The sequence below is a fragment of the Marmota marmota genome, unplaced genomic scaffold, assembly GCF_001458135.2.
Source record: "Marmota marmota marmota unplaced genomic scaffold, marMar, whole genome shotgun sequence".
Classification (NCBI taxonomy): Eukaryota; Metazoa; Chordata; class Mammalia; order Rodentia; family Sciuridae; genus Marmota; species Marmota marmota.
The window spans coordinates 28,296,009-28,316,414 of record NW_026000005.1 but is presented as its reverse complement, the minus strand read 5'-3'; the positions used below and the strand labels follow the sequence as shown (position 1 = coordinate 28,316,414).

At 35.0% G+C, this 20,406-nt stretch overlaps 1 protein-coding gene across 1 annotated transcript in view; it reads right to left on the bottom strand.

Annotated features, from left to right (window-relative positions):
* The window catches only part of Unc80 (unc-80 homolog, NALCN channel complex subunit), a 188,038-nt gene that overhangs the window by 104,864 nt on the left and 62,768 nt on the right, over positions 1-20,406 (bottom strand). The window contains exons 24-26 of the mRNA XM_048808985.1: positions 12,999-13,211; positions 6,333-6,504; positions 3,318-3,451 (exon numbers count right to left, since the gene is read on the bottom strand). Coding sequence (XP_048664942.1) covers positions 3,318-3,451; positions 6,333-6,504; positions 12,999-13,211 — 519 coding nt within the window. The remainder of the gene's footprint in view (positions 1-3,317; positions 3,452-6,332; positions 6,505-12,998; positions 13,212-20,406) is intronic.

Sequence of the window (20,406 nt, the reverse complement as noted above, 5' to 3'; positions counted from 1 at the left end):
TTTTTATCACAATGGATCAAAATGGTGACCAATAAAAATCTGAAAACTTAAAATCAGATGTACTCCACGTTTTTGTAAAGAGTTTAGTATAACTAGATGGTTGAATAACAATACACAGGCCTACAGATCAGATATTTTGTTACACTTGACTATAATTTAAATTAAGTACATATGTTGAGGGGCCTTGATTTGACTTCATAGAGTAGTCTCAATTTCATAGTGAAAAATTAGAAAGTTAAAGATCCAGGTTAAGATGAAGTTACATAAGGGCGGTAGGAGAAATTTCCTTTTCCAATATTCAATTATACATTTTCACAGTTTAAGTGTGGGCTTGTTTCTGTTGAAAAAAAATACATTTTACTCACAAATATTTCCAACTTGAAAACATTTTATGTTTAAACATATAAGGAAATAGACTTTTTAGAACACCGAAAACCCAAAAGGCAGAGATACTGCTCCATGATACAGGAACACTGATTCTTTTGCTCCAGAGTGGGGTGCTACCTAATTCATGCTGTGTTGGTTTAAAAAGCAGAAGTGGTGGCTGATTGTAAAATTTGCTTAAATAGAAATGCACAGATTGCTAGTATGACCATTTTTCTGGGACAATAGAATGTGCTTTGTGTAAAGGTTTTGGGGGGTGGGAGACTGTGTCTGTCTCCTCACTCTGGCTGGATGCTGCCTATGATGCAAGAACCACTGGACACTTGGTGTCCACTGGGGAACTAGAGGCCAGGTTTCCCTGAGACCACTCACTCTGTGAAAACTCCTGGGGCTTTTGCATACTATATATATCCACAGTAAAACAATATTACTCTGTAGTACATGGTACGTGAGTGTGTGTGTGTGTGTGTGTGTGTGTGTGTAATGTTTTCTATCCATGATCCATTAGAAATGGTACATGACAGGATATAAAAATCAACATTCATAAATCAAATGCATTCCTATACATTGGTGATGTACACACTGAAAGAGAAATTAGGAAAACTACCCCATTCACAATAGCCTAACAAAAAAATAAAGTATTTGGGAATCAATCTAACAAAGAGGTGAAAGACCTCTACAATGAAAACTACAGAACATTAAAGAAAGAAATTAAAGAAGACTTTAGAAGATGGAAAGATCTCCCATGTTCTCAGATAGGCAGAATTAACATTGTCAAAATGTCCATACTACCAAAAGCATGATAAAGATTTAATGCAATTCCTATGAAAATCTCAATACATTCTTCATAGAAATAGAAAAAGCAATCACAAAATTCATTTGCAAAAATAAGAGACACAGAATAGCCAAAGCATTCCTAAGCAAGAAAAATGAAGCAGGAGGCATCACAATACCAGACCTTAATGATACTACAGAGCCATAGTAACAAAAATGGCATGGTATTGGCAACAAAACAGATTCGAGGACCAATGGTACAAAATAAAAGGCACAGAGACAAATTCATATAAATACAGTTATTTCATACCAAACAAAGGCATCAGAAACCATACACTGGAGAAAAGATAGCCTCTTCAACAAATGGTGCTGGGAAAACTGGAAATCTTTATGTAGCAAAATAAAATGATACCCCTATCTCTCACCCTGCAGAAAAAAAAAAAAAAAAAACTCAAAGTGGATCAAGGACTTAGGCACTAGAACAGAGATCCCGCACCTAACAGAAGAAAAAGTGGGCCCAAATCTTCACCATGTTGGCTTAGGAACTGACTTTCTTAACAAGACTCCTAAAGTGCAAGAAGTAAAATCATGAATCAATAAATGGGATGGAATCAAACTAAAAACCTTCCTCACAGCAAAGAAAACAATCAATAATGTGAAGATAGAAAAAAATCTTCACCATACATACCTCAAATACAGCATTAATCTTCAGGATATATAAAGAACTCAAAAAAGTTAACACCAAAAAAAAAAAAAAAACCCAAATAATCCAATCAATAAATGGGCTAAGGAACTAAACAGACACTTCATAGAAGAAAAAATACAATCCATCAACAAATATATGAAAAAATGTTCAACATCTCTAGCAATTAGAGAAGTGCAAATCAAAACTACTCTAATATTTCATCTCACTCCAGTCAGAATGGTAATTACAAAGAATACAAGCAACAATAAATGTTGGCAAGGATGTGGGGAAAAAGGTACACTCATACATTGCAAGTGATACTGCAAATTGGTGCAACCACTCTGGAAAGCAGTATGGAGATTCCTCAGAAAACTTAGAATGGAACCACCATTTGACCCAGTTATCCCACTCCTCAGTTTATACCCAAAGGACTTAAAATTAGCATACTATAGAGATGCAACCACATCAATGTTTATAGCAGCTCAATTCACAATAGCTAACCTATGGAACCAACCTAGGTGCACTTCAACAGATGAATGGATAAAGAAAATGTGGTATATATACACAATGGAATATTACTCAGCCTTAAAGAAGAATGAAATGATGGCATTTTCCAGTAAACTGGAGAATATCATGCCAAGTAAAGTAAGCCAATCCCAAAGAACCAAAAGCCGAATGTTTTCTCTGATATGTAGATGCTAATTCACAATGCGGTGGGGAGGCTAGGGAAGAATAGAGGTACTTTGGATTAGACAGAGGGGCGTGAAAGGAGGGTGTATGGAGATAGGAATGATAGTAGAATGAATCAAACACTATCACCCTGTGTGCATATATGATTATACAACTGGTAGAACTCTACATTATGTATAACCAGAAGAATGAAAAGCTATACTTCTTTTGTGTATGATGTGTTCAAATGCATTCTACTGTCATGTATAACTAATTAGAACAAATAAAAAAAATAACAATTTTCCAGAGTCAGGAAAAATAAAAAAGAAATGTTACATTAATAACAATATATGGGAATGTTTAGACACTGAACACTGAAGTCTTTCAACCCATAATTTAAACAAAAATACTCATTGAAAGCACATTTCTATATAAACTTATAAATAGATGGTAGCAAAAATTAAAAAAAAGAAAGAATCTTCCAGTGATTTCTGGAGAGTGTTGGCCATGACATTCCTCACAGTTAGCAAAGTAAGGGAACCTAAATGCTCTTAGATATTTCCAGCATAACTGATGGTGATCAACCATGGTGCTGTCTCTGCTGATCTCTAAGTCAATTTTGGTGTTATTATTTTAATAGAGAAGAGAACATTTATTTTTATAAATGAAATTCCATGGCCGAATTTTTAAATTATGTGATGCATCTGGCCATTGGGAGTTTAAAGAAATTGTGAGTACCAGAAAACTAGGCATCCGTCTGGCCTTTCCAGGTAGCCTGATTATTAATACACATGCTTTAACTTACCCCCAGTGGCTCAGTACGAGGTCTGGGCAGGCAAGAAAAGGTCTCTCTCAGGAAGGTGGTAATCTCCAGGAGAAGCTGGCAAGCTGCCATCTTCAAGGCAAAGGGGCAGCCACATTTAGAGGGGTTCACAGTACCTAAGGAATGAAGGAGGTCTTCCATTAGAAGAGAAACCAGTAACAAATACAGACAGGCACAGTTTGATGGACCTAGGTACATGCATGCAAAATCAAATTTCATGAGACTATTACCTATGCAAGTTCAATCTACCAATTGCACTTAGCATAATGTATGCATTGCATACACCTCTCTTCTTCATTTTGCAATTCTTTAAGGACTACTTCAGTATTAAAATATCAGACCATACTCTGATTTCTATTTAGATCAGATATCAGATTTTTTACTAAATAGCAAACAAGCAGAACTAAATTATTCATCTTAAAACCTTGTAGAGTGGGCCTGGGGTTGTGGCTCAGTGGTGGAGTACTTGCCTAGCACAAGTGAGGCACTGGGTTCATCCTCAGTACCACATTAAAAAAAAAAAAAGAAAGAAAGAAAAGACACCATTGTGGTTAAATAAAAAAAATTTAAAAATACCTTTTAGAGTAACAAAATATAACCCCAGTAAACTAGAAAATGTTTTAATAAAAAGAGAAATACAAAGTACTCATACATTCAATCAGATGCAGACTATGTAAATGGCAATGAACTAGACTGAGAACTACAACAATCCTGTCAGCTCATTTTATGAAAGGATGTTAGTCTTAATGTTCTGGGGTAGTGAAGTTGTTTCAGCTCTACTCCAGTTATGTTTGTGCAACACAGACAAGAGAAAACACACTTACCAGGTCATCTATATCACATCATTATTACAGGTAGTCTGTTTTAGTAGACTAAAGCTACTTTAGAAGTATGCCAAAGTTCTTTTTTACTCTAAAGAACAGTGGATTTTAAGTTAGTAAGACATTGTATCCACCATATGCCACTAATGGATTTTATCCACCATATGACAAGTAATGGCCATGGTGACACCATGGACACTATAAAAATTCTTATAATCACTTCTCAGATATGTGTCACCATAAATCACACAGAAATGTACTAATTAGTGTTCAGCATATAGCCAAAAACTATGTAGAGTTCTGCCTCTTATGAAAGAAAAAAGAGTTATCTATTTTGAGTGAATCAAGAAATCAGGAAATCATAATATCATTACATGGCAATATACTAAAAATATCTCTAAAATGTATCCTGAATGTTAAGCTTTCTTAATTAGATTGCATATAGACTTCATGATTTCTGTTGACATAGATAGAAATCATGGTCTTCTGATGATATCTGGGATATTGCTTCTTGCTGAAAACCATTATTTGCTCTCCAGAGTTAATATGCAACCAGAAACTTTGCTTCTCATTAAGAATGGAAGAGACAAGCTCCTGTAGAACTTTCAAACTGAAATTTGCCTTCACTGTATTTAGCTTTTAAGTGCAAGATAAGCTAATCTCAAGATGACTTTAAACTAAATCACACATATCATTTTTATATTCAGTGGAGTATGGTTTAAAAAATGCCTAGATGTGCAAGACTGTTTAAAAAATAATTGAACACTTTCTGGATCTGTCCTATTCAGACTCTTCCTATCAGTTGGGTAAACAGTGAACTTAGTCTTAATCCACGATCTCTCATGATTGACATCTGAAATACTCTGTGGCAGTGATCAAGGATTGACTTCTACATGGCCTCAACAAAAAGCTGACATATGAGACAGAACATATTAGTAAATGATACTTTTGTGGTCTAATGGAAATTTGAGTTCACTTTGGCATAAAAGGGTGAATCCATTTAGTGTTGCTTTAGCTCCCTCAGGGCTCTTGGGATCCCCAGGGCAGTTTGGGGGTGCCATTTGGATGGCTGGGTGTTATGTAAGGCCTTCTCTAGGTTTTGTGATTGCTGGATAGTCCTCAAGTCTTCCTGTGGGTTAAATTCAATTCCATGAATCATTCTAAGATAGACTCAATTTTTATCTCCGGGGTCAACTTTCATCATTAAGCTGAAATACTAGTGTGAAAATTTGGTATTTTGTCAACAACTAAGTCTAGAAGGTTTGCTAATTTGATAAGGTCTTAGAAGAGCATATTAGTGGGAATCTTTAAAAAATCAATAGTGTGAAAGTGGAAAGGAATATCATAAGAATTCTCTTTGATTATTGCTGTCCAAAGTTATACTTCTTTCATATCTCATGTCTACAGAAAAGCAATGGATTTGACATGAATTAACTAACAGCAACCCTTAAAATATAATGAGGGAGCTTGAATTTCAAACCAGAAGGGAAGGTTAAAAGGACAGGTCACTATCATCTTCATATAAAGACACTAATTTTATAACCATAATTGGAATTTCATCTCCATCAAAGGCAGTGATGCACATACACACAAGCTAGTATGGTATGGAGCACACATATGAACAAAATGTTGTTGGAGACTATGTAACCAGAATTTCTTTGTCTCTACTCTTCTATGATGAATATAATAAACAAACACAGTACTGCAGAAATTCATAGCTTAAGCAAATTATTTTAGTATTTCAATTTCATGTTAAATACCATAATACAGTCTGATTAAGTAACTGAATATTTTAGTGATTTGGAAAGCATGTCCTGTTCTATTTTATCACTTTCTTATTTCCAAAAGCAATAACAACACAAAAAAATGACAAAATCTCATCTGGAACAGCAATTGTTTACAACTAGATTTTCTCAGAGAGGTTGAATACCAAGCTATGTTTAATAGCAGGAGTCAGAGACTAAACAGTAATGGGTTTTGCACATTGCCTACAGCTCTTTGCCCTTGTCTATCTTCCCTTTCTGGTTTGTGCCTTCTCTCTGTGTGGCTTAATGCACATGCTTACGTCCATGCATAGGGACAGGCGGAAAGGCGCAGTGCGGGGGACATGGGAAGGTGGCAAGAGGATGAGAGAAGAAAGAGAGATATTAAGAGCTCCTAAAGCAGAGGTTCTTACAAGCAGGGGTTCTTGTAGTAAAGGGAGTCTCCTTACTGTCATCTAAAAAGTCTTCCTCCTCATCCTCCTTTCTCAGTCTCCTCTTGGTCTCCTCATCATAAATGAGGCCTAGCAGGTTGGCTGGGCTCTCACTCTCCCCATGACACAGCTCATTCAACCGGACGCCAATTGCCTGCCATGGGAAGAAAAGAATAAAACAGCACAAAGTATGTTAGACTCCAACATCGTCTCTCATGTTACAAAGGACATAATCAGCCAATGAATGGGGATTATTTCCAGTATAAGCATCTTTTGTAGGCTGTAGTATACACCACTATATCGGCCAATAAAGAAACCGAGGTAGAAGGCATTGACCTTATCTCTAGGATCATTTAGTATGAAGTCTTGTAGAAACTGGAATGACATTTTTGTGTACTAATAAAGAAGCTGTTTTTTTTTTTTTCTGACAGCATATCCATTTCCTCAAAGGTCATTTATTTTACAGATCTATTATTAGGGAATATACGGCTATTTTTACTGTGGTATAAAATGAGAAGGCACTCTTCCTCAGAGTGCTTCTGATTATGCTAGTTTATGAGGATATCAGTGTCATACTCATGAGTTTAGAAGTTGGCAAGAATTCTGGTACTGCAGTTTTATTTATATCTGCCGTTATGTATGTGCTTATTGGCTTTTATAGATTGTGTTCCCGCTTCCACAATACTCCATAAATTAGTAAAAAGTACTAGCTTCTCTTTTCATGGAGTACCTAATGACTATATTAGAAACATGACTTTTAATAACTGCACACATTGGACTGGGGTTGTGGCTCAGTGGCAGAGCGCATGCCTCAGCACCACATAAAAATAAATAAAACAAAATAAAGATATTGTGTCCATGTATAACTAGAACAAATATTTAAAAAAATAACTGCACACATTGACAATATCAACTTTTATGTTATATTAATAAAATCAATATCCTTGCTAACTGTTCTTCCGAATCACCATGCACTATTATATGATTTATCAGAGGAAATTTCCTCAAGAAAAGACAAAAACATTACCTCTATCTATTTCCTTCTACATCCCAACTCTATAGAATATGCAACAGTAAAAGAACCTGGGCTTAGGGAGGAGAGTCAGGGAAAAGGCTAAGCTGAGTACTGAACTTGAGGTTTGACTGTTTGGCTCTCTGTGTATTAGCAAGTACAAATTTCACCTAATTTTGTTCTTTCCTCCAATATCATACTTTTAAAATATTTAGAAGAGTTACTAAATACTGGGTATTCAAAGTATTAGACTCAACATTAGAAACTAACATTCAAATACTACTGGATATGCAAAGTAATCCAGAACTCTTTAAATAAAAACACAAATTTTTTGAATGTCTTAGAAAACTTGAAACAAATAGGTCTCCTTAAACTCTAAAATTACATGACAAGCTACAAACCAAGAAGCATAAACCACATTAACAAGAAAGTAGTATGAAAAGATATCACGGGATCCTGAGATTTTAGCTAACCTGGGAAGTTTTAAGTGAACAAAACAAAATATAAAAACAAAACCAACTAGTATTTCCACCTCAAAAGACCTTGTTCTGAGGATGAGACAGGCAATTATGAGGCTGAATCATAAGACTCAAAGGGGGAATTTACTGTATCAATCCTTCTGGGATATTGTAACTAAATAACTAAGTTAATCCACAGTTTATAAAGCTGAAAGCATTATCAAAAATAAATTTGTCTGGGCTAAATTTCTAATCAATTAGAGCTGTACACCTTATTTTTTCTTTCTTTCCTTTCTTCCTTCATGCATCAAGTATTTATAGAGTGAGGTAATTTGTAAGGTATAAAATAGAACACTAAATTTGGTTAGCTGTTATAATATAGTAGTATCTTTGTTTAATGTGCCCTAATACATTATACTTCCACATACAGCAGGGTTGCTGTTGGGAAAATAGGAAGGTTAGAGAGGTCAAGAGACTTGCAGACAGTTGCTCAGCAGACTGTGAAATGGGATTCAAACACAAGAGTGTCTATGTCTATATAATATTTTTTCCTTCATGACTTACAGTCTATTGAGGAGGTAATAAAATACTGAAATAATGCACTAGGAGACTGAAAACACTTAATTAGTTCAGAAGATAGGTTAAATTCATTCAAAGAGTCTTATTGCTGTAGACTCCGAGGAATTGGAGTTTTGATTGATGGAGACTGGAGAGTGAATATGTTCAGTCGCAGGGCCCTAAAAGATCCACATTCAGGGAAAGGCACCATGTATTCAGAGATTGACAGGTAGGTCACTTGGTTGAATCCCAATTTTATGAGAGGAAAGAAACAATGTGCAGAAAGAATAGAAAGGTAGGATAGAACTAGGTAACCTGATCACTGTCTCAGGGACATTGCGATAGCTGCCCAGGAATGCAGAGACAAGACAAGCAGCCTGCTTTAAAAAAAAAAAAATCATCATTTAATGACCTACTGTTATTAAACATATCATTGGTACAAAGTCTTAAGACAAACATTAGGTGCATTTGCTCATTTGACTTTTTCATACATAATCTTGAGTGATTTGAGCAAAGATTCTGCAGTGGGCAGTGATGCCAGATTAAGCAATGTTAAGATTTAAGCCACGGGAAAAGGAGGGCCAAAGCATTTTAAGCAGGTAGAAACATGTTCTGATTTGCATTTTAGCCCAATCACTGCCAGAAGTTTGGAGAATGACTTGAAGAGGAATGTCTGGTGGCTGGGAGACCAGAATGAATGCTGTTTGGGAAGGGCTGTGCCTTGGGGAGATCACTTTACCAGCAGTGTATAGGATGGATTAGATGAAGGAAGACTGAGGAGGAGACCAAATGGGAAAATGATTTAATCATCCAGACGGGATGTAATGAAGATCTCACCTATGGAATTCAGTGAATGGGAGAGATAGGATCAATAGGGGACAGAGGTTTGCAATATATTCAAAGATTGTCATGTAAGATGATTGTGGTACCATTAATAAGAACAGAAAGCTTAAGGATGGTTGCTGGCAGGATGTGTTCATTTGGGGAGAAGGGTTTTATCCAGGTAAAAGTGAGTTTCTGGGTATCAAGTGAATGCCCCCGAAATGCAGTTGGCAATGAAAAAAAAAAAAACATCTAAAAAGTGCTAGGGTGCTATGGATAGAAAAGTCTGTGCTACTGGCACACAGAAAATAGCTGGAAACACAGGAATAATGAACCTTGGAGGAAATAAAACAGGAAGAAATTACAAGAGATCCTGAGTATTATCTGCATTTATGGAGAGGGAGGAGACAGAAGACCAGGGAAGAAGACAGAGAATGGGGCACTGAGAGGCTCGGAGACTCTGGAGCACAGTGGTTATGGAAGACAAAAGGAAGGAAAAGGTCAAGGAAGTCAGCTGAGTCAACAGCTGCAAAAATGTCAGAAGGCATTAATCATGAAAATATTTATTTGGAAAGTCCTTTGGTTAAAACCCTACAAATTGGAAACCCTCATATGGTTAGCACTTACTTGATTTCCTCTTCTTGTGGGAAGCCCATAGGATTAGAAATTGGAACTGCTTTTTCAGAGATACCACTTAAAAGAGACCCAGAATGAGGTAGGTAATAAACAGGGCTCACCACATCTCTGTGCATTGAAGAAATGGGTCTGTTTTATGCAAAACCCACTTTTGTCCTCAAATCCACAATAATTGTGGGAATGAAAATTGCTCACACTTTTAGAAAACAAAAAGGAGAAAAGACAAAGACATCTTATCAGTGGAGGACTAAAAAGGGTAACTGGTCTAATTATCTATCTTAGTGACCCCAAATCTCATTGTTTATTTTAGAAGATCCCAAATTAGGTCTATCTCAGATTAGGGAGTCATCCCTGATTTCATTAATGTTCTTGTATCTGTAGAATGAAAGATGGGAATGATTCAGAATTCCAATAGACTGGCTGCATGGAGCGACAAGCTCATTTGCCTGGGAGATTTTTGCAGTACTGGAGGAGGTGGATTGGAAGGGCAGCATGGAGAGCGGCTTTGTAATTTTTTTAACAGAATTTGCCTCCTCTGTTATGGACCTTTTCTACCTAAATGAGATGAAAACAAACCAATTGTATTTGTCATTTTACTAAGCTAATAAAACATGAAGAAATATTAGGATTACAATAACATCACTATAAACATAGTGATTATCAATGAAGAGTTTTAAGTGATGGTCTACAAACTGTTGAAATTAAAGGTAATTGTGCTTGGTAATGGTTAACTGTTCTTCTTATTAAATCAATATTCTCATTGAGTTGGTAAGTATATGTTATCTATGTTTTTAGGTATGCATAATTTTATATATGCATATATAAATATATGATATATATTTATTATATATAATATATATTGTATATTTATTGCATATATAACATATAAATATATGATTTTATATATACATACTTGCATTAAAAGAACTATTTTGGAAATCTGTTACAGGGACAATACTATCTTCAGGGATAATACTATTTCTGGGTTTTTTTGGGGGGTACCAAGGATTGAACTCAGGGGCACTCGACCACTGAGCCACATTCCCAGCCCTATTTTGTATTTTATTTAGAGACAGGATCTCACTGAGTTGCTTAGTACCTTGCTGAGGCTGGCTTTGAACTCATGTTCCTCCTGCATCTGCCTCCCAAACTGCTGGGATTACAGGCATGAGCCACCATGCCTGGCTATGCTATTTAGTACTATTAATAAAGAAGGGAAGAATCTATATAGGGAACGCTCTTGAATTAAAGTAGCAGTGATATTAGGAATTTTTAATTGCTTGTCTTATTTTGCCTGAAAAAAAAATTAAAAGAGTCAAAATACCCCTCACCTTAAAAGTATTATACAATTGAAGAAAAATACTTTGTCTCCAATTTCCCAGAGAGAAGGTGTGTTCAGAATTACCTGGTTCTTCGTGGAAAAAGGAAGACAACTTTTCACCAGTGGAGTGCTGAATCATTTTTAATGTGATATTGGATACAAAATAATGGGTGTAGGGGATAAGAACAACCCTTCATCTGCTCTCTGCCACTTGTGAACTCAATTTTCCATCTGATTGTTTTATTTTAAGAGTAAAAAGTTTGGTGTCTCCCAGGAAATGTCATTCTAATTTTAGTATGGTCATGAAACAGCATCCACAAAGCTGGGTCCTTAGAAATATCATTCACTGTTTTAATGACAGAAATATAAATTTGAAAGAGATAAACTGCATTTTGCATGCATGTTTAGTGGGAAAGCTTGGGTTGTAACTTGATCATCATCTTGTCAGAGGAGTGACTAGGTTGTAACAATCAAGATGAGGGAGTCCTGAGATTGGGTTGAGAGGTTCCTGTACAATTGGTTAGAAGAACCTAGAGCCAAAAGACAATGGACCCTCCAATTACCTGCCCTTTCTTTCCTATAATCTTACTTACACACTTCTTCCTCTAGCATTTTATCAGAGTGACTAACCCTCATGTAAACATGCTTTACAAATTATTTTAAGGCACCATCCTTGAAGAATGTGCTTAGGGGCAGCCACCCTTCCCACTCTCCACCCACACCCTAGTTTTGTTTCATCTCTCAATGCCAATGTTTAGTTCACTGTGACATTCGTTCTAAGATTTCTTGTTATCATAGCAACTTTATAAGCAAATTTAGGGGAAAATTCCTATTTTCTAAGAAAAGAGATGTATTAGAGCTTTGCACTTAAGCCAAAGGAAACCTTCAAAGAGAGGAGATAAAATATCCCATTCTCACGAAGAAATATTAAGGCACCAGAGTGGTAATCGATGCCATTATTCAGGATATCAAGGGATAGGCTGGAACATTGGTGACAAGAGTCAAGAAGGGCTGAAATATGATCTGGCCATGATGAAGAAAAGAACAGCATTCCAAATGAGCAGAACCTGTGACAAATTCCACTTAAAGGATGAGAAATTTTTACCTACATTCTAAGAAAGACAGTGGTAAAGGTATATCATTTGTTAATTAAGTATTTAGTTTCACAGATAAAATAGTCTCAGGTGTATCATGAGAATATCTTGCCTTCTCTCAGATATTTGTGGCAAATACCCAACTTTTGGATATGAACTTCCCTAATCAGGTTTGATTAGAATTCCTAATGAAGATTCATTTCTTTTTATTCACTTATACACATATGTAGGTACATGAGTAACTATAACATGTAGTTATTTCTGAAGGCTTTCGGGTAACTAAGAGATGGCATATAAACAAAAAAGAAAATTCTGTTAAAAAACTGGGATTAAAAAAAAAAAAAAAAAACATGTCCTGGGAAAACATAAATTAGAATAGAAAGCCAAAATGGGATGTAAGCATTAACTATTACAACAATAACTTTCACAAAGATGATTCTTGATGAATATAGCAATTGAAAGCAAAAATTTGGAATCCAGAGTAGGAGATGGAATACCAGTTCCTCCTTGTACCAGATATGCAAACTCTGGCAAATAGCTTGACATATGTAAACTTCAGTTTTGATGATTTAGTAATCTCTCACCTCATAGATTTATTTATTGGAAAGATTAAATGAATGGTTCATTTCCCCACAAAGTGTTTCATTCAGTGCCTGGTATATAACAATGAATTGTCTTCAAAACCAAACACAATCAAAAACTCCACTCAAGTACTTTAAGTTTGACAGAAGAAAATTCAAAGCTCACGTCTCCCCACTGGTAGAAGAGCTTGGCAGCATTCCACTGCAACTTCTGGTTCCTCTTATTGCCCACGATGGGGGACCGTCCCCGGGAAAGGCCTTTCTTAGTAATGTTCACATGGTGCCCTTTCATCCACTCTGGCCAGTTGCCCCTGTTGCAGCGGTGAACAAAACGGGCACATTCCAGGAACAAGGCTGCTCGGGCCACCACAGGGGCTTCCTGAGTAGGGTTGACAAGGAAATAATAATGTATGGTTAATAACTAATACCTTTAATTTAATTTATAAAAAGAATAATGTGGGATTAATAAACAGTAACTCTATGTTGACAATATTTCTGTGAATTTAGTTTATTTTAGCTTCCATGTTTGGATTTAGCTTGGCCATATTACCCAAGTGATGTCAGCACAGTCATGGAAAATCTGAAAAATGTTACCACAAAGGCAAATCTGCATACTACAAATTAGACTTTCTAAGCAGGTTTCTATGCTTTATTCCTTCTGAGGAATCTCAAGTAATTACATGCTTCCATTTTGCATTTCAAGGGCAATTGGGATTTGAATGTAATAGGGAGTTTTTTATGTTTTTAAATATGAAGCATTTTAAATATAAAATCTTTTTTTTTAAACCTAAAATCTTAACATGAAGGAAACACTTATTACATTTCTAGAACTAGTCTTATTTCAATCAAGGGTGTTGTGATGCTGTACCAATGACAATCTGTTATCTATGACCATTCATACATTTCAAGGGGGTAAAATTGCTTACTGCACATTTTGGCTAGTAAGAAAGATTTTGTTGAGTTAGTCTTTATTTTTTTTTCTTTTTATTTTGTCATTGAATAAGAGATCAAATTCTGCCTCATAGGCATGGTTTCAATGGAAAATATTTTGACAAAGAGGGAATTATTTTGTTGGTAAATGAAAAAGCAGAACATTTCTTCACGAAAATAAAATTATGCACCATCTTGTCATGTCAAGATATCGTTGAAAAAATAAAAAAGATACACTTTGTTGTTGATACTCAGCTACTGGTGTGAAAATGAGATGCTCTATTGAACTATTTAAAAGATTTTTAAAATCTTTTACATGTGACATTTCCCATAGCTTAACAGGTCATAAGAAAAATATACATGAAGTATTAATGTATATTTTGAATTGTGCCAGTTTTGAAATATATATCACAACATTAGCCAACAACTCAGGATTGCTTAATAACCATGGGTTACTCAGAAATGTCAGATTTTCAAATTGAAGCCATAGTATTCTTAACAATACATTGACCCATGAGGTTAAACAGGGGTTAATATGTAGAGAGAGTCATGTAGCAGTTAAATTTCTTTTATAAATTGTAATATATAACAACCCTATGATGTAGAAATAATATCTTTGCTTTAAGATTTTAAAAACAAGGTATAATTTTCCCACTTTCACATAGTTGGGAAGAGGTGCACACAGGATCTTTTTGTAAATTTTTTTTTAGTTATACATGGACATAATACATTTATTTTGTTTGTTTATTTTTATGTGGTGCTGAGGATTGAACCCAGTGCCTCACATGTGCAAAGCAAGTGCCACTGAGTCCCCAACTCTAGTCCACACACAGAATCTTTGATGCCCAGATCTATACTAGTTCCATTTTGGTATCTAAATTGTCTCAACTTATACTCATATAAATCTCAGTAAAAGATGATTTTTAGAATGTAAATTGACATTATTTTATTTTATTTATTTTTTGAAATTAATTTAAAATGGGACATTGGTCCCATGTGATATTATTTTTTAAACAAATATATGATCCTATCCTTTCCCAATTCCAAATCTATTACAAGATCCATCCACCTCAATTATATAATGACTAAAGATGTGATTGGTTTCTTTCTTTCTATTCCCATCTCAAGTGCTCTATAACCCCGTCATATCAAAGTAGTTGTGGTCTCCCAAATAGAGACCACATATACCTTTTCTTATGTTGTTTCCCTGAACTTGCAGAACCTTTAAACTCCTTTTCCAACTGGAAAATTCCCACTTTTAAGATTCAGGTTAGGTACCTCCCCTGAGAAGCTTTCTTTATTCCCATCCCCTTTCAGGCAGAGTTGGTTGCTTCATGGTTTTGAGTTCCAGAGTATTTCAAACACTAGATAATTCAAGTAATTTTTTTACTTTAGCCCGTTAAGCATTGTCTCATTGTCTATGGCTTTAATGTAGCATCAAGAATATCCTGAGGAAGGGGCTTAATTTTACAAAGCATGTTACATAGTGCCACAGTTCAAAAGGCAATCTCTGAGAAAAGGCAGAACGCAAAAATAAACACTAAGGGTGAGACTCTGTCCTTAACACAATGGACACAAATGACAAGAATCAATCATTACCTCTGTGGGGCCAAGACTCGGGAATATGTCACTGGGATAGTGATCTTGAATTACACTGCAAAGCATCAAATAAATGATTTTCTGCATTAAGCTCATACATATTGTGGTGCTGTACCATATAGTATAAATATCTTACTTATATATTCTTATATTAGTTAGTATTTATTTTACTAAACATGTCAGATATGCTTGTCCGTGTCTGGAAAAGGCTGGAACATCTGTCTTTAAAAACGAATGCCAGACTGGAGGGCAAGGCAAGCGATGTAATTTATTTTTAGCCTGTCACATTGTGACACATTCTCAATATAAAGTGATGTGAATTCAATGCTTAATGACAGGGAGACAGAAATAACATTGCTTGAGTAGCATTATGTCATGAACTTTGCCTCTTCAGGATTAAAAGGGCTGAAACTATTCTAGATCAGGACTGAGGGGTCAAAGATCTTTCCATTGCCCCTAACCATGATATGGCAGCTGAGAGGATGAACAGTGGATGAACCACTCAAATCGTGGTATGTGAGGCTGTGTAGGAAGCTCAAGGCATTTTATGAATGAAAAGTAATTTAAATTCTTTGTTCTCCAAAACTTCTCATGATAAAACTCAGATGTTATCAGTATATAGTTATTGGCCCTGGGAATTCTAAATTATAAATGGACTTGAGATGAATATGAAAATAATTCCCATTAACTGTACAGCACAATATTAAGGGAAAGGTTGGCTATTTTCTGATGAATTTGACCCATGTAAAGTACCAAATTCAGTATTATTTGGAAATGTCACTGTTTGCAATATGGAAGGATGACAGGAAGTCATTCAAACATTGTTCCTTTATAATAGTTCTCATGAACCTGGGGGCTGACAGCAGTCTTGGAGTTCCATATTCAAGATGGCAGTACATTATACCAATTTCTGGGGAATAGAACTGTGCATATTATTGTCCAGAAAACTAAGAGATATTGAGGCACAGAGTCAAGGACACTACTCTGCATACTAACGGAAGACACTTAGCAACAAGAACAGACTTAACACTGCATGTGCAACAGCATTTAAAGCATTCTAATGTGAGCAGGCCTGGGGTGATTTTTTTTTTAAATTTTTAGTTCCTTTCACAGTGTAGTTTAGAAAGTACTGATTTCAGAGGCAGGGTAATGAGTTACTTTGGGCAAAGGATTCTTTGAAGACATGTGGGAAAATCAGTTTCCTTCTTCTGAGGGAGTTTACCTCTCAAGGCTCAGTGCAATCTGAAGTAAAAGCAAAAAAGGGAGGCATGGCATAATGGATAAGGATGGACTCATACTATGGGTAAAACCAAGCATCACTGGAGAAAAAATGAATCAGAAGAATGCTGCATGCTGCAAATAACCATAGAATGTCAGAGGCACCATTATAAGTGAACAGCTAAACAAAAATTGACATGTCACAAAACATGTGCCGGTGGTCCTAAAAGAAAAATAGGTATATGAAAATGTCTCTTTCTCTACTTGTCTGCCTATATCACTTTTTTAGGCACTAATTAATGAGACAGAATTGCTTCCTTTCCATTCCATCATAACTTCATAGTTTATAGAAAAGCAAGAATAAACTAGGAAGACAAAGATATTAGGTTGAACCGTATGGAATTTCCAAATACAAAGGACAAAAGTAGTCAAACACCAGCAGTTTCATATGGTTTACCCCATCTTATGTAAGGTCTTCTCTGCAAGGGGTTACAGTTGTCTAGAAAATTACAAGAATTCATGAGAATGTCGTTAATGCAGTCTGTATTTCTCTAATATTCTGCAACTAAAACACTTTGAGCATCCATCTACTTTTCTTGACTTCCTTTGCTGTTTCCCCGTGAATTTTATAAGATTGTTATGTATATTGAATGTTTCCTTTATGAAAGTGAAACAGAGAATTGGGATACTAATCTAAGCAGCTGTGCTTTCTTTTGCCTGGGGACCTAGAAAATATTGTTAGCAAGATACGATGGTTAATTGAAGGTTATAATTGCAATGCATTCCTTTCCCTGAGGGACTATATCTAAGCTTATTATGTGAGAAGAAACCTTGACTGATCATGAAAACTCATATAACACTGGACAGGAACTAACTGTTCTTAAGGACTAAATATTTTATGGTCATCCCTGGGGAATTACATATTTTTTTACTGCCTTACAATAAAACAAAAAGCGCTAGCTGGTACAAGATATCTGTTTATTTAAAGCCAATGGGAATAAGCAGTTATTGTGGGTCTCAGTATGTAATGGGACCTTCTTTGCTAGAGGGCATGTGCTTCTGAATCAGTATTTATTACCTGGCTTGTATTGAATTCTCTGCTTGACGAACATCATTAACTAACAGGCACATAAGCCAAGGGACTGCCCTGTCCCTGCTCATTTCTACAGTAGCTATGGGCAGACAGGAGGCAGGCATTATTGTTTAGCCCATGATCTGGATGGCTAGTTATTTTAACACCTACTCAGATCATGGTAATATTTTGAATATTTTAAAAACGAAATGAGGTCTTCTATTTCTGAAAATATAATAGATTAGGTGCAAAGATGAACTTCTTTTGGTTTAAAACACTTTAAAAATACTGAATAAAATATTCAAAAAATTCTTTATTTTGATTTTTGCTTTGTGTCTAGAGTGATGTACAAGAACTTTGAAAAATAAAAAGTACAAGAAAGTGCAATTCTGGGGTGAGGGTGGAAATGAGCTAGCATAGATATTTTGTCCTAAGGGTTTCTGTTGATCATACAGAGACAAGAGCATGGGTGTTTAATGGGCCACAAGCTAAATATCTAGGCCCAAACATGTGGGAGGTGAGGTCAGAAATTCCTGTGCAAAGCTACGACCTCAGGTAGGAGCCCTCTCAGAAGATGGATGAAAAATTCATTAATTTTAGACTGCATTTAGTTAAATATGTATATAACTTCTTTAAAAAATTTATCTGTAGACTCCATGCAATTCTGAGAACAAATTTAAGAATTATTTTATAGAATCTGACAAGCTAATTATAAAATTAACATGGAAAAGCAAAGAGCCAAGAATAGCTTACGTTGTTATCTTTAAAGTTCTAAGTATAAAGTAGATATTCAAAGTAGATGTGGACTGTAATAGAACAAAACCTGGAACCACACCCATACTTGTATGAAAACTTGTCATAAGATTAAGAGGGTACTGCACATCAGAGAAGAATACATAAACTAGTCAATGTATTGTGCTAGGGTAATTGTTTTTCCATATGAAAAAGAAAAAAATGAATTCCTACCTCATACCATTTATATAGTACATTACAGTTAAAGACTTCAGTGTAAAAGATAAATTTTAAAATTTTTAGCGGAACATAGGAATACTTTATTACTTTGGAATTCCCATAAAGGAAAATTTGAATGAATTAAAATATCTTAAATTAAAAAATCTTCTCTTGATTAAAATGTTCCACAAAGAACAAACAAGAAAAGCCACAAACTGGAAGATGAAGCCATGTAAAGAGCAAAAAATGAATTAGTATTGACACTTATCCATATTCTTAAAACTAACAACAAATGACAAATAATTCTCCTTTGAAAGAAGGAACTAAAGACATAAATGGACTCTTCCTTAAAAGTGAAAACAGTAATGGTAAGCATACCCAGGAAAATATGCCTCAAACTTCAGACTGAAATATAAAGTTTTTTACTTTACTCCACTAGATTGGTAAAAATAAAAATGATGAACAATATAAATGTCAACAATAAAGCAGAGAAACGTGAACTTCAATTACACTGTTGGCACCTGCATGGAATTGCTGCAATTACTTTGGGATCATAGAGCAAAAATTATGAATCAATAATTTCACTTATATGTGTATTTAGAAAACTATCATGAATTAAGGCCCAAGTGCAATATTTATGGAGGTATTGAAAATGGACAATTTGTGAAAAAATAAAAATATCTCTAACAGAATGTATACGTAAATTGTGATATGTTCAAACAAATACTATTCATTAGTAAAAATAATATATTAATACTCACTGTCTCAATAAGATCAATGCTGAACAAAAAATAATTGTATGACTTCATATAAATGAATTTTAAAATCAGGATAAACAAAGCAAAACAAAATAATATAATCTTTGGACACATACTCATGTAGTAAAATACACAGAAAAGGTTAAAACAAAGTTCCAAAGAGCAGTGTATTCTGGGAGGTAAGGGTTTATCATTAGTAAGGAAATATAGGGACTTTAAGAAAATAAGGAGTTCTAGGGCTGGGGAGGTGGCTCAAGCGGTAACGCGTTTGCCTGGCATGTGTGGGGTGCTGGGTTCGATCCTCAGCACCACATAAAAATAAAGATGTTGTGTTCACCCAAAACTAAAAAAGAAAAGAAGGAGTTCTATCTTTTTAAGGTGTGTCATGGATATAAATGCTTTAAGATTTTTAATATGAGCTCTATTTTTCTATCAGCATTCTACCAACTTTAATTTAAACTTTACCTATTTTATCTGTATAACTTCTGTGCTACCTTTCATTAGTTAGATTCTTCTTAAAAATTCAGTAATTTAGGAGTACCACTAGAATTAAGGGGATAATTTGGTAGTTTATTTTTCATTATTATTCAGTTATCTCTATTTTTGTAATAAAAAAAGAACACAATACTATCTTGCTTTGATATTTCCTCTTACACATATTTTTCCATCTCCTTGAAAGGAGCTGATGTGTTCTGGTCACCAAATAGTCTTGTGATGGTCAGCCCCAATATGAACTACATTTGATGCGATGAACCTTAAAGTGTGAATTACACCTAAGGTAAATTTTTCTCCTGAGGAAAGAGTACATTACATGTCTGTTCTCTGGAAGAGTCCTGATTTGGATCTATTTTCCTTGTATAATTATAGAAAACACTCCATTTCACTTATAAAAATGTCCCAGATTATATAAAAATTATACATTCACTCCCCCTAAAGTTATCTAGTTATGAAGGACAAATAAACTTAAATGAATTAATTTTCTTTATCCATGACTAGGGAAAAGTCTAGTCCCATTGACATTTTCATACTCATGTAATTGCTACTAA